The sequence below is a fragment of the Polypterus senegalus genome, chromosome 15 (assembly GCF_016835505.1).
Source record: "Polypterus senegalus isolate Bchr_013 chromosome 15, ASM1683550v1, whole genome shotgun sequence".
NCBI classification, from domain to species: domain Eukaryota; kingdom Metazoa; phylum Chordata; class Cladistia; order Polypteriformes; family Polypteridae; genus Polypterus; species Polypterus senegalus.
This window is the reverse complement of record NC_053168.1, coordinates 71,457,853-71,471,901: the sequence shown is the minus strand read 5'-3', so window position 1 is coordinate 71,471,901 and position 14,049 is coordinate 71,457,853. Positions and strand designations below refer to the sequence as shown.

The 14,049-nt window shown below is 36.4% G+C and overlaps 1 protein-coding gene across 2 annotated transcripts in view; it reads right to left on the bottom strand.

The window, feature by feature from the left end:
• Positions 1 to 12,981, bottom strand: part of sri (sorcin) — a 37,778-nt gene extending 24,797 nt beyond the window's left edge. For both annotated transcript variants that reach the window (XM_039737410.1, XM_039737411.1), the window contains exons 1-2: positions 12,841 to 12,981; positions 3,373 to 3,447 (exon numbers count right to left, since the gene is read on the bottom strand). In XM_039737410.1, the coding sequence (XP_039593344.1) occupies positions 3,373 to 3,447; positions 12,841 to 12,894 (129 nt within the window). In that variant the 5' untranslated portion in view covers positions 12,895 to 12,981. The remainder of the gene's footprint in view (positions 1 to 3,372; positions 3,448 to 12,840) is intronic.
• Positions 12,982 to 14,049: the final 1,068 nt, after the last annotated feature.

Genomic DNA, 14,049 nt, shown 5'->3' with positions numbered 1-14,049 from the left:
ACACAGGAATCTCGGATAGATTCGGGTAAAATGCCTTGTGGAACCCTTTCTTGCCAAGTTCCCAGTGATGTGCACAATATGTAAAAGGCAACAGTACAAAGGGGGCATACTGTATTTATAACATGTGTGGAAGTAGCAGTGAGGATATAATCAAATCAAAGTAGAGAGAAAGCATATTATTGTAAGTATGAGATACTGCAGTGTGTAGAATAGGGACACTAAAAAGAAATGTCAGAACTTTTATGGATGCAGGACAAAATATGTGGATTATAATAAGCTGGTAATGTTTATCATATATAATAATATTTATTGATGGCAGTGAGCACTTGGTGTTTTAACTATTACAAGCACAGATGGTGTTTGCTTGTAGCTAGACTGCTCTTTTTTGCTTACAGGCACGGTGGTAGGCTGGTGGTATACATAGCAGAATGTTGTTTGCCTTTTTAGTTTGTATAAAATAAAAGTATGCACATTTTTAAAGTGTTGTGTCTAAAGCTAATGTGTCTGTATTCTTATAGTTTTATTTGTTCCCAACATGGTAATGAGAGAGGATGTGTCACTCTGAGTATTAAGTGTCCAGTAGCCTGCGAGTGCTTTTCATGCTGTTCTAGCACTTTTAAATTACTATATAAAATTTATATTTTCATATTCTAGTGACTTAATGTGACCATTATGTGTGACCACAATTTCTTTTAGTTACCCTAAAGCCATATAGTCCTGCGCACGTTACAAAAACCTTGACTTGGGTGGGAAGGTGATTTGACAGAAATTACATTAGCAACAGGGAGGAATTGAACCTACAGTTTTAAAGTGAAACATAACATTCATTCATGTTCATTTCTCATTTCATAAAATCCCAACTATGGTGAAGCCTTAAACATGTGAAATACTGTACTGGAAATGCATGTTTGTCTATTGGGGAATTGAACCTTCAATCTTTCTTAGAAAAGCCCAATAATTTTACCCACTGAGTCAATATTGCCAAATCACTGAAAAGAGTATTTTGCCAGATTTATATATAAAAATTAAAAATTGGCAAAAATATTTAAAAAAAAAAAAAAAAAAGAGGTTTGTGTCAATTGAGCGACCAACACACTAACTACTTGACTAACACCGCTAATAAATATATAAACATACATACATACATACATAGTGGTGTGAAAAACTAAACTGATTTCTTTTTCTTTTGCATGTTTGTCACACAAAATGTTTCTCATCATCAAACACATTTAACCATTAGTCAAATATAATACAAGTAAACACAAAATGCAGTTTTTAAATGGTTTTTATTATTTAGGGAGAAAAAAAATCCAAACCTACATGACCCTGTGTGAAAAAGTAATTGCCCTCTTGTTAAAAAATAACCTAACTGTGGTGCATCACACCCGAGTTCAATTTCCGTAGCCACCCCCAGGCCTGATTACTGCCACACCTGTTTCAATCAAGAAATCACTTAAATAGGAGCTGCCTGACACAGAGAAGTAGACCAAAAGCACCTCAAAAGCTAGACATCATGCCAAGATCCAAAGAAATTCAGGAACAAATGAGAACAGAAGTAATTGAGATCTATCTGTCTGGTAAAGGTTATAAAGCCATTTCTAAAGCTTTGGGACTCCAGCGAACCACAGTGAGAGCCATTATCCACAAATGGCAAAAACATGGAACAGTGGTGAACCTTCCCAGGAGTGGCCGGCCGACCAAAATTACCCCAAGACAACGTCTAAAGAACTGCAGGCCTCACTTGCCTCAATTAAGGTCAGTGTTCACGACTCCACCATAAGAAAGAGACTGGGCAAAAACGGCCTGCATGGCAGATTTCCAAGAAGCAAACCACTGTTAAGCAAAAAGAACATTAGGGCTTGTCTCAATTTTACTAAGAAACATCTCAATGATTGCCAAGACTTTTGGGAAAATACCTTGTGGACTGATGAGACAAAAGTTGAACTTTTTGGAACGCAAATGTCCCGTTACATCTGGCGTAAAAGGAACACAGCATTTCAGAAAAAGAACATCATACCAACAGTAAAATATGGTGGTGGCAGTGTGATGGTCTGGGGTTGTTTTGCTGTTTCAGGACCTGGAAGGCTTGCTGCGATAGATGGGACCATGAATTCTACTGTCTACCAAAAAATCCTGAAGGAGAATGTCCGGCCATCTGTTCGTCAACTCAAGCTAAAGCGATCTTGGGTGCTGCAACAGGACAATGACCCAAAACACACCAGCAAATCTTCCTCTGAATGGCTGAAGAAAAAGAAAAATGAAGACTTTGGAGTGGCCTAGTCAAAGTCCTGACCTGAATCCAATTGAGATGCTATGGCATGACCTTTAAAAGACAGTTCATGCTAGAAAACCCTCAAATAAAGCTGAATTACAATTCTGCAAAGATGCGTGGGCCAAAATTCCTCCAGAGCGCTGTAAAAAACTCAATGCAAGTTATCGCAAATGCTTGATTGCAGTTATTGCTGCCAAGGGTGGCCCAACCAGTTATTAGGTTCAGGGGGCAATTACTTTTTCACACAGGGCCATGTAGGTTTGGATTTTTTCTCCCTAAATAATAAAAACCATCATTTAAAAACTGCATTTTGTGTGTTTACTTGTGTTATATTTGACTAATGGTTAAATGTGTTTGATGATCAGAAACATTGTGTGACAAACATGCAAAAAGAATCAGAAGAAGAATCAGGAAGGGGGCAAATAGTTTTTCACACCACTGTGTGTGTGTATAATATTTTATATATATAAAACACACACATATATATATATATATATATATATATATATACATACATATATATATGTATGTATATATGTATATATGTATGTATGTATGTATGTATATATATATATATATATATATATATATATATATATATATATATATATATATATATATATATATATATATATATATATATATATATATATATATATATATATATATATAAAAATATAAATTCAGCTAAAAGTACGTATAATAACAAAATAGAATTTTAATTTGATGCAATTAACGTACAGAATCTGGGTCAAAACTGACTAAATATTGCATTGTCACCAGAGATCAGCATGCATGCCAAGTTTAAAAGAAATCAATTCAGTAAAACTGGGTAAAAAAATTGCTTGCAAAATTTAACCCAGACAAACAGAGAGGGCAAGTTGAATAAAATCATCTAATAATAATAATAAAATGCTAAAAAAAAGTAAGAAAAAAAAAAGGTAGGTTTTCCGGGGAGTTATGTTTTTATTAGTTAAGCCCCATTTAATAGGAATCTGTCACCCACCGCATGTTCAGATCCCCCAAGCCACACTGTGTATAAAAACAAATATTTCTATTACTTTTTCAAAGACAGACTGCAAATATTTTGCAATACTTACCTGGCCAGCCACAGAAGAGAAAAAGCCAAAGAGGGGATCCTGTTGAGGACCAGGGGCTCCAGGTGCACCACCATACTAGGGAAACAATACATTTAATTCAGTGTTACTGGTTTAGATTTAAAAAAAAAAATAATTCACAGAACAAAACAAATTCACCACAAGTCAGATATTTACACGTAGAACTATTATATTGTCGGTAATGGGGATGTGCAGGGGAGTTAAATAAAACGGTTATCTGTCCAGGTAAGAAACAGCACTAATGTGCAAGATCTTTGATGCTAAACTTTCCATCAACTATTCAAACAGTACAATGCTCAGTCATACAAGTATGAGATTAAAGCATCCTGTAAAAATGGTTCAGCACAAATTTGGAGTTCCAGCTGGTCAGACATCACTATGTAGGAGATGTTTGAGCACATACTTCAGCAACAATAGGTAATTTGTGCCATGCTGCCTGAAAGAATTAACATATGGCAACAGCTGAAGATGACTGGCATACTCTCAAAGAAATGCTTCCTTTGCTATGCACACTTGCTGCACAAAACAAAGGTAGAATATTTCCTGCGAGTCCAATATCTGCATATTCATGGGTCTACCCTATGGCCAAGCACACTCAAACAGGCATCTCACACTTGAGGATGTAGAATCTGCCAGCGTGTGAGTTTAAATACGCCTGAATTTGAGGCTTGCCAGTGCGGTTGGTCTCAGACACAACTATCTAGGCATTCTCAGATCGGTGGTTTAAAAAAAAAAAACAAAAAAAAAAACCACAAAATGCAAAAAGTTGAAGAGAAATTCCACACCCTCTCTGAACAAGTAGAAAAAAAGCTGAAAGTGAGACACTCACTTGTGCTCTGGAACCAGAAAAAAAAAAACACACACACGATGACTGAAGATGCAGTTGTGGCTCTGTCTGGCCATGATTATCGTACTAAAAGTGCAATGGTATGGAGTGAGCTAGAACTTCTCTCAGCATAGCCCTGCATGCCACCAAATGAAGACCCATTTTTGGAGGATGGTAAAACAATGCAAATAGATTTCTGAAATTCAGCCACTTGGCCCAGCACTATCCATGCATTCCCACAACGTCATTGCCCTCTGAAAAAGCATGTTCCACCACTGGCATAACTGTTAAGTTCAGAAGTAGACTTGCCCAGGATGTGCTGATTTTTTTAAATAAAAATATGCGATCTGATGCATTACTGCTGGGCTGCAACTACTGTAGCTAGGCTACTAACTGTGTTATTAACAGAGGTAGGGAAGTTTATTTTTTTTTACAGTGCAACTGAGTAGTGTTTAGATTTTTTTTTTTTTTTTTTAACTGTTGTGGGACCACAGATTCTCATAGCGTATGGTCTACTATTGTGTAAATCCATGTTTGTGCATAAGAATGATGTGAATGCAAAAAGACTGGTCTACTCTTTGCCTTTTATTTCTGACCTCGATTTGTCATGCTCTTTTTTCAGTTACACCTGGTTCTGACGATTAATCACCTTTTGTTTCGCGGTAATGCAAGGTTTTATCTTTTCTTTGAAACTAGCAACTGACATGATAAAGTGTCACAAAAGTTTTACTTGAACAATCGCTGACTTCGTAACCCCAAACACAACTTTCTAGCACCCTCTCAAATCCCTCGTCCCCCACGTCTCAACCCCCCTTACCACATCAATCAATACCCCACTATCACTCTTCCGTGCCTTACTCCGCCCTCCCACAATTGGACCAAACAGTCACTTAAAACCAAAAAGGTCGCAACCTGGCTGGGACGCTGCAATACTTTCAAATTTCAATGGTTTCATAATCTTATATGCGTTTTTTTCTCTCCAATGCCTTTGGGTGTCTATTCTCCGTATTGTCCTTATACGCTTTATATGTGTCGAGAGCACAGTATCTGTGTGCACTACGTGCTTTTACACGACTGACTTTTTTGATGTATGTGCTCTTATATCTGTTATAAGTAGGGCGTGTCTTGCAAGAATCTCATGTTCCACGTCCCCGCGAGACAGCCCTAGCACAGTCTCTTGGCAGCAAGTCTCATGTTTACGGTCCCCACATGACGCTCCGTGGCAAGTCTCTTTTGTCTCGCGGGTCTTTTAAATGTCTTTAGAGAACTTCCGAGAAGATCACATATTGTCACCTTGCTTTTGCTTTCCAGGATTTCTTTTTATAATAGAGAGATATTTCTGCTATGGTCACTAATTGGTATACTGTACATACAGTAGGTTCAAAGTAGGGATGTTCCAATAAGATCTTTTTTAGGACCAATACTGATCACTGATTTCATGTTGAATAAATCACTGATCCAGGTTTTTTTCCCTTTTAAAATCCTATATATAAAAAACTTTGTACACCAAGCTCCTACATAACCAGACTTGTAGAAACCTTATATTCTATATTATAAAGTGTTAATTTTGTTGTTTTTATAATTAAAACTATAGACAACAAGTGTTACCTGTTCATTTTTATGGACAAAATGAAACTTTGTAGGCTTTATTTTCAGTGAATAAAAATACTAAAATAAAATAACCTTAACATATACTTTAATATGTAAAGAAAAATTATCCTCAATATATATGGCATAAAAGAAAAGTGCTTAGTATATTTACAAGCTGACATACTGTTTAATTTCATCTGCAATTTGCTTATGTGAAACAAAACAAACAAAAAAAAAAAAAAAGTAATTTTACCATTTGTCCAACAAAATATATTTTTCACACATTGAATCATTGCTATTAAAACACATGTACTACATTTTTTTTTTTTTAATACAGTGTACCAGCTACTGTAGATATTCCTATATTTTATATATACTTTCTTGGTGTAATTAAAAGTATGGATTACTATTTTAACTGTAGTACTTGTTTCTTACCTATGGCAAATAAGGAAAGCCAATAATCGTATCAAATGTTCATAAGCGGTTTATCAAGAAGAGACAACACTAATATGCTTAACAAGCTTATAAGTAGACATTTCTGCTTTTAAGCCAACAAGCCCTATTGTTTTACTAAGCAGCAATTTCAAATTCTTTTTCATATTTTCAGTCAGGAAAAGAAAATATGAGATACTCTATTTAACACAAGCTTGCTCACCATAAAAACTCAGAAAAGGCAAAATAAAGATATGAATTAAAGTAGCTTTTCCTAATTTCTCAGTTTATTACTACACTTTCTTTACTGTAAAAAGCTAATATTTTGGTCTTGTCTATTTTGGTAAAGTCTACCTCAGTTTTCAGTAAAAAAAAATAATAAATAAAAACCATGTGTGCTAGCTCACCTACCATAATATCTTGCATACAGGAGCACTGCAACTAATTTACCATAAAATTTTGAACAACAGATTCTGAAAAATCATTTTTTCTTGTCAGCTAATTTAACAAATCACTGATTAAGTCTTTTGTACTGAAAAATGTCTGATTTAGATAGGAGGTCGAGCATCACTAAACAAAACACTGCTAATGTAGAAATTTGATTTTTATAGCAACATGCAGTATATCCAAAATGGATATCTTCAAAAAAGGCTACAAAAAACCTGTTTCTTGGAAAGAGTTTCTCATTCTTTTTCAAAACTTTTTTTTGGTTGACTACTTTTAGGAAATATTATGTGAATGCAAAATGAATATACATTTCAAAATGAACATGTAACTATTTACTTAGCAACAGAACTCCTTATTTTATTCATTGTGACTGTGTACATTCTTAAAACACTCCCAATAGGCCTGGCTCTTTTAAACAGGATTTCCTTTACAAAGGAGACATTAATGACATTGAAAACAAAAATCCTAAGTATTAACTGAACAAACAAATGGGTTACAAAAAAAGTTTGAATTGTTTAAGATTCAAGAGCAAAACTGAGTAATGTCCGTTTTTTAAAACAAATATATGGGACATATTACTTTAAAGTATTCATTACAAATCAGAACAGTTTTTATGCAACATGTAAACCTCTAAGGCTCCACACTTTACAAAACAGAAACTTACATTAAGTGCCTTTGAAGTTAAGCATTATTGTTCAGATCTGCATCCGATTTAGCTAAGTTTTAAAGTAAAATATTAAGTTTACATGAGTAATGCAAAGCAAATGTGAATTTCCCCTTGGAATTAATAAAGTATCCATCTATCTAAATATCCACTATGAAAAGGAAAAAAAAAAAAAAAAGGGAAATGTGTGAATGTTCAATAAATTTAAAATTCTTACTTAGTAATATTGACTTGGCAAAATTAAATAAATAGTCATCTCAATAAAACAGTTTAAAATTAGTGTTTGATATAACACACCTATCACACTGAATTATGCTGTTCTCATTTTGTGTTGCTACAACAAAGAATAAAGCTACGAACTTGTCTTTAAGACAATAACTGTGGGATAATTGTCAAACCCTCCTTAAATGAATGTCCCCTAACCACCACAGTGCTTGTGACACACCCATATTACAGAACTATGGCTATTTAACTTCCAAAAATAGTGTACTGGCACATACTGACTGTTCGGCCTATTTTACATTTTTTTTTAAACCACCAGATGTTTTAAATAATGAAGAGTTTTAAAGTATTATACGAAAGGTTATACATGTTTGAATATTACAACTGACCAATGCTTAAAAACCTTAAATAAATCAAGTTTTAACATGTTTTTAACAAGCTAAGAGCACAAAGGAAAAAGTTAATCTGTCATTCCTGACATATTTTCACAGCACGATTCCTGTGAAGGCAAACCATCCAGTTTCACACACAGATAGCATAATATGCCTAAACCTTGAATATGGATATTCTGTGCAGCTTAAGATTAAAAAGTATATCAGAGTAATTTCACATTACATTTTCTTGGAACAGTTTAAAAAGATTGGAATAATACAAGTCACACACACAAAAAAAAATATATTTAAAAGTGTTGCATCACATTTTATGAACAAGTATTATCTTGTTAGTTACTTTATATTTGTGAATCATATTCCCAGTACACCTCATGTCTGCTATAACAAGCAGCAGTTAATGGTGTTGCCTCAAAGCACCAGAATTTTGATCCAGTTACTCTGTGCTAGAGTTTGTAGGTTCTCTTTTTGAACATTAAAAGGCTGCTTCGGCAGAAAAACTCAAAAAAAATCTCTGTACTGTTAGCACCTTTGTTAAACTCAATACCCTGCACCAACATAGCACTATAATAGAAACAATACAAGAAACTACAAGATAAGATTTCATTACGACACAAAGGAATACAACATTGATTTTTTTCACTGCGTTTTAAAAATGATGTCTTCAAGGTGGTGGCCATCATTAGCCATACACTCTTCGAGACGATTTCTGAATGCTCGCATGACTCGTTCTGCTATTTCAAGGGGAATGTTCGTGGCGAATAGTGTCCTTGAGGGCTTCAAGGTTTTGAGGTCAGTGTGTGTATACCTTCGACTTGAGATAGCCCCACAAGAAGAAATCGCATGTAACGAGATCAGGCAAACATGAAGGCCACCAGACGTCGCCTAACAGGGAGATCAGCTTCCCAGGAAACATTTCCCGCAAAACTTGCATGGATCTCTGCATCGTAGCTGTTGCTCCATTCTGTTGAAACCAGGCATCCACCACATCGATTTCTTCCAGTTGGGGCCACAAAAAGTTCTAGCATTCCGATGTGACGTTCTGAAGTGACGGTAACTGTTGCTCCCCCACCTCCTCAAAAAAGTAAGGGCCTACAATGCCAAATTCTGCAACGACACACCAAACTATAACCATCTCACTGTGCAGGGGTCTCTGATGAAGTTCATGAGGGTTGGTTTCAGCCCAATAACGAGTTTTGCTTATTTACGCAACCTTTCAAGTGGAAATGTGCCTTGTCACTGCACATAGCGATAGCATCTCGAACAGTTGGCAGACTGTTTGCTCACAACTCTCTACGGTTCTTCCAGTCTCTCAGAGAGTTCCTGCTCCACCATCATTTTATACGGATGGAAATTAAGGCCCTCATGCAAAAAACACACCTCAGAGACATATTGGAAATGCCAAATGTAGAAGTATGTTTGTACGCTGAATGTCTAGGAGAATGCAAAATTGATGCCCTTACAGTTTGTATGTTTTCAGGCATTTGTACAGTCTGAGATCAGCCTGGAGATTTTCTGTTCAATGTTGCACCCGTCTGTCTGAATTTAGCCACCCACTGAAGAATTGTTTTCCAATTTGGGATGCCACTGTTAGAAGGAATGCATGATGGATTCATTGTTTTTGATGAACACTTCGACAGCGAAAGCACAGTGTGCACCGGACCAGGTCAGGTTGCCAACTGAAAACTACAAGGGATCACCTATCAAAGGACCCCCACCCCACTTGGTTGCCTCTACCTCACGCAATGACCTTGAGAAAAGTGGTACTTCATTTTGGCTCACCCAGTACATTTTTTAACACCAGAATCCCTGAAGCCTACCAAAAAAAACTTGGAATCCTGGCCCTCCTTAAATTAATTTGCACCTCTTTATCAGCACCTTTTGTTTTATAAAATGAGTCGAATAGCACAAGCAGCCTGTTATGTCACCTGCCGCTCCTCAACTCGGGCATTAAGTTCTCCCAGCTCAAGGCTCCTTAACTGCGAGGGAGGTGCCTGGAGTTGTATTGGGTAAATAATACAGTATATCATTATTTGGAATACATGCATTTCATGTGTGTTCCATGTCTACAAAGATCTATGTAAATGTAGGATGAAATACGAGGCAGGCATATGAAATGTTTTTCATTATTTAGTAATAACTGACAAGATGTAGACATGAAGTGTATACTGTAATGTGTGAAGACTTCTTTCGGCTGCTCCCGTTAGGGGTTGCTACATCGGATCATCTTCCATATCTTTCTGTACTCTGCATCTTGTTCTGTTACACCGATCACCTGCATGTCCTCTTCTCACCACATCCATAAACCTTTGCTTAGGCCTTCCTCATTTCCCTGGCAGCTCTATCCTTAGCATCCTTCTCCCAATATACCCAGCATCTCTCCTCTGAACATGTCCAAACCACACAGATCGGGGGGAGCCAAGTACCAAGCGGTCATGTCAGCATTGTACCCTAACCCAATTTTTTTTGTCTCGGTTATAATCTTGAATAAAAGCACACTTGTTTTGTTATACATGTACCTTTTGTGATAGTGTTTAGTCCCTATCAAATAACAGAGGTAAAAGGAATCGGGTTAGGGTACAATACAGACATGACCGCTTGGCACTTGTAAAGTTAGCATCCCCCCACATCCCCCCGTTTTATTCCCTCAGTCACATTCACACTCCCCCAATCTGACTCTGCTGTTTTCAAATAAAGATGTGCTATAACAGAGGTGAACTCAGATGAGGATTCTACATTGGAGAAAGAGAACAGAAGCCTTCCCTGCATCCTTCACAGAAAAAGCAGCACTTACAGAGCTTGCCAGGGTATCATGCATAGTCCTGTTTGTTATGTTTTGTGATGGTCTGCATATGAAAAACATGTATATGTTACTTATATAAAAGCCAGATTGAATGTTATTTACCTTGATTTATTTCATTACCTTCCTACAGCGTAAAGTCACAAGTTTTTACTTCCATTACTCGATAACCACTCAGGACAGAATACTTAAAGAAACATTTTATTCTATTAATTCATTATGAAGAATATTTTTTTTCTGTTTGGATCAGATTAAATACTGCTATAAGGAGGAAGAAAAGCAAACTTAATTTACTGTACTTGTACAGTACAGAATAACTGTGTGATGAACTGATACACCATTGGGTTAATGCTGGGATAGTCTTTGTCTCCTCCTCAACCCTACATTGGATTAGGTTAGTATAAAAAAAATGTACTGAATGCAAGAATGAATAGTGGTACTTTTGAATTCCACCCAGTAAATCAGAATTAACACTTCTGAGCAGACTTGTTGGGTTCACGCTCCTAATTTACTTTGCTACAATTCTAGTCTAATTACTGGGTGTCAAGACTATACTCTACCTGGTTGCACATGAATTTTACTCAGGTATTTGGCTTTCATTGCAGGTTCCAAAGACAATCATGTCTGGTTGAACAGTAAATGTAAAGTGGTCCAATGTGATTGAGTGTGGGCATGAGTGTGCCCTGTGATGGCCTGTTACTCCAGCACCACTCAAATCCTGCCCTCACACCAGATCCTGTCAAGATCCAAGGCTGTGGTCTGCATTGGAATAAGTAGATTAAGAATTTAAGCTATTGGTCATTATTTATACTTTGAATAAAAACCCTAACTTCAGAAAGTTTCTTCACCACAACCAACAAGATAAGATTTCTGCAGGATCTAATGCCAACCCATCAAACTGAAAAGTCATGTAATTAAATTATCAACAATATACATAACTGAAAGTTGCAAAAAACAACTTGTAAATTATTTCTAAAAATTGAAAACCCAGCAAAGGCAAAATTACAAAATGTAGTTTAATGATACCAACACATTAAAGACAGAAAAAAACGGCCATGGAAAAAAATGTGGAAACGCAGCATTAACTGGTTAGTTCAGTTTTAAATGAGTCACTCTTAATGAAACAAGCCACATTTTTGGTGTATGAATCAATTTACTTTTGAAAACGCTAATGTTAAATCTTACTAGATGGTATTAAGTACGTAATTTGGTATACATTTTGCGGTGTTAATTTTTAGAAGGTAATGTGTCTTTTAAACGCATCTACAAATAAACTAGAGGTTTACTCGTTCTTCGCAATCAAGGAGTTCCGCATAAATTACTAGCCTGAAGGTTTACATTGCAACATAACTAGATCTTCGTGCCACAGTATTATCCCTGCTGATACCGAGTCGAAAATCTACAGTTTAAAAGCAGAAAAATGTATGCTACGGTTTCTTTTTTATGATTAAATTGCCTACGACTCTCATTGGTGAGGGTTAATCTTGATTTCTTGGTGTAATCAATAAGGAAGTGCAACCCAAGGCCTGTGTAGGTCAGATAGTGGGGTTTTACCGGGAGTACTGGTATCCCCCCTTACATTTACTATTATTATCATTATCATCATCATCATCATCTACTAAAGTTTGCTGGAGGTTAAGCAAAGAAGCACCCGCGGGGTCGGAAATACGTAGAACCGAACAAGAAAGCACGGTTACGCGTTAAGTTGTAAATAAAACGTATTTCAAAACACTTATAATACATGACGCAACAAGTCAATTTTTTCTAATGGAGCAGATTAAATTATTAAAGCACGATAATAAAACTAATAGCACCACATTAATTACTAAACCATGAAATGCATCTCTGCAGCAAGGCTCGAGAGTCTACAATAAGAAATATCAGTACCGTGAGCCATCTGCGGTTATTTAAAATACAGTAAAAAGAAAAAAATAAAACTTACATTTACCCAACTTTTTCTATGTCCCGCTTGTAAGTTACTCTACCCAAAGAGGGAAAGAAACTCGGAAGTGAAATCACAGACTGTTAAACGCAGTATTTTTTTACTCGTTAATTAATAAATTTCAAACTTCTTACATACCCCTCCGCTGTAACTTGCAGCACCGGGCTGACCCTGACCGTACCCGTAAGACATAGTAACTGTCACCGGAGATTTAGACAACCTGGAAAAGCAAAGCAGCACTTCGCACTAGAGTACTTAGCAATCAGGTGTGGCAACGGCCTCGCGCACGGTATATATAACTGTGGGGGGAGGTAGCATTCTTAGTATTTATTACGGAAACTTGCTCATCCCTATAAACTAAAAGTAAAATATAGCATTTATCATACAGTCAACAGTAACACAGTAGCTTGCTATAGATAGCTAGTTGTAAGAAAACAATGATGTTGCTTTGTTTTACTTTTATAAATGGTACATTCCAGGGAGCGACTGGACGCACCCAGTTCTTCGCTTCGCTCCCTGTTGTTTTAGCATAGCAAATGGGCGTATCCTTGTTTAGATTCTTACTCTGCAGTGTGACACTCCCGTTTTAAACTAAATAAGTGTATCTTTATAAGTCACTCCGGTATGATACTGCTTGTTAGTATACGAACGAGTTATGGCTACTCGATTTTCAAAAGGTTTAATTGTTAACAGCAACCTACGCTCTGTTGCATAACGGAACAAAAAACCTGCGTAGAAGATGCCGCAGGCCTTTGGAGTTTTGACGGGAGGGGGCGTGTGCGCCCTGAAAGTCACGCCCCAGAAATGGTGCAACTCTCCAGCATTAACTAAACATATTTTGTCTGACATGCGTGAATGTACTTGCATTATTCCGAATATAAATACAAACGACATTTTACAATAATATAAATATCAGAATTTATTAGGAGGCACAGTAACTTCAATTTGAATTTATATTTTAAAGTTAGTACCTACTAAGTTGAGGTACAAAACACGAGAAAAATACTTGCTTAACGTACTGGTTAGTTTTCAATTTGTGAAAAATGTACTTGTTTTCTTCAACTGAACTCTCAAGGTATAAAATTTGGTACAATAGTGTACAGTAAGTAGACTTTGGTCACAAGTGGTAAAACAGTAACGGTCTGTAGAATTGGAAGAGTAAGAATATTGACAGTTTTTTGTGGCAACTGAAACGAAGCTTGCACCTCCTCCCTAATGTCCAGCCCAAAGTGTTTGAAGAAACCTGTACAGACAGGTGAGTTACCGCCCCCTCCATTAAGTCATTAAGCCATTTTCTGTTGATTTTTCTCTGTCGACATAAGGGACGAAGGTGAAGTGTTTCCTTTG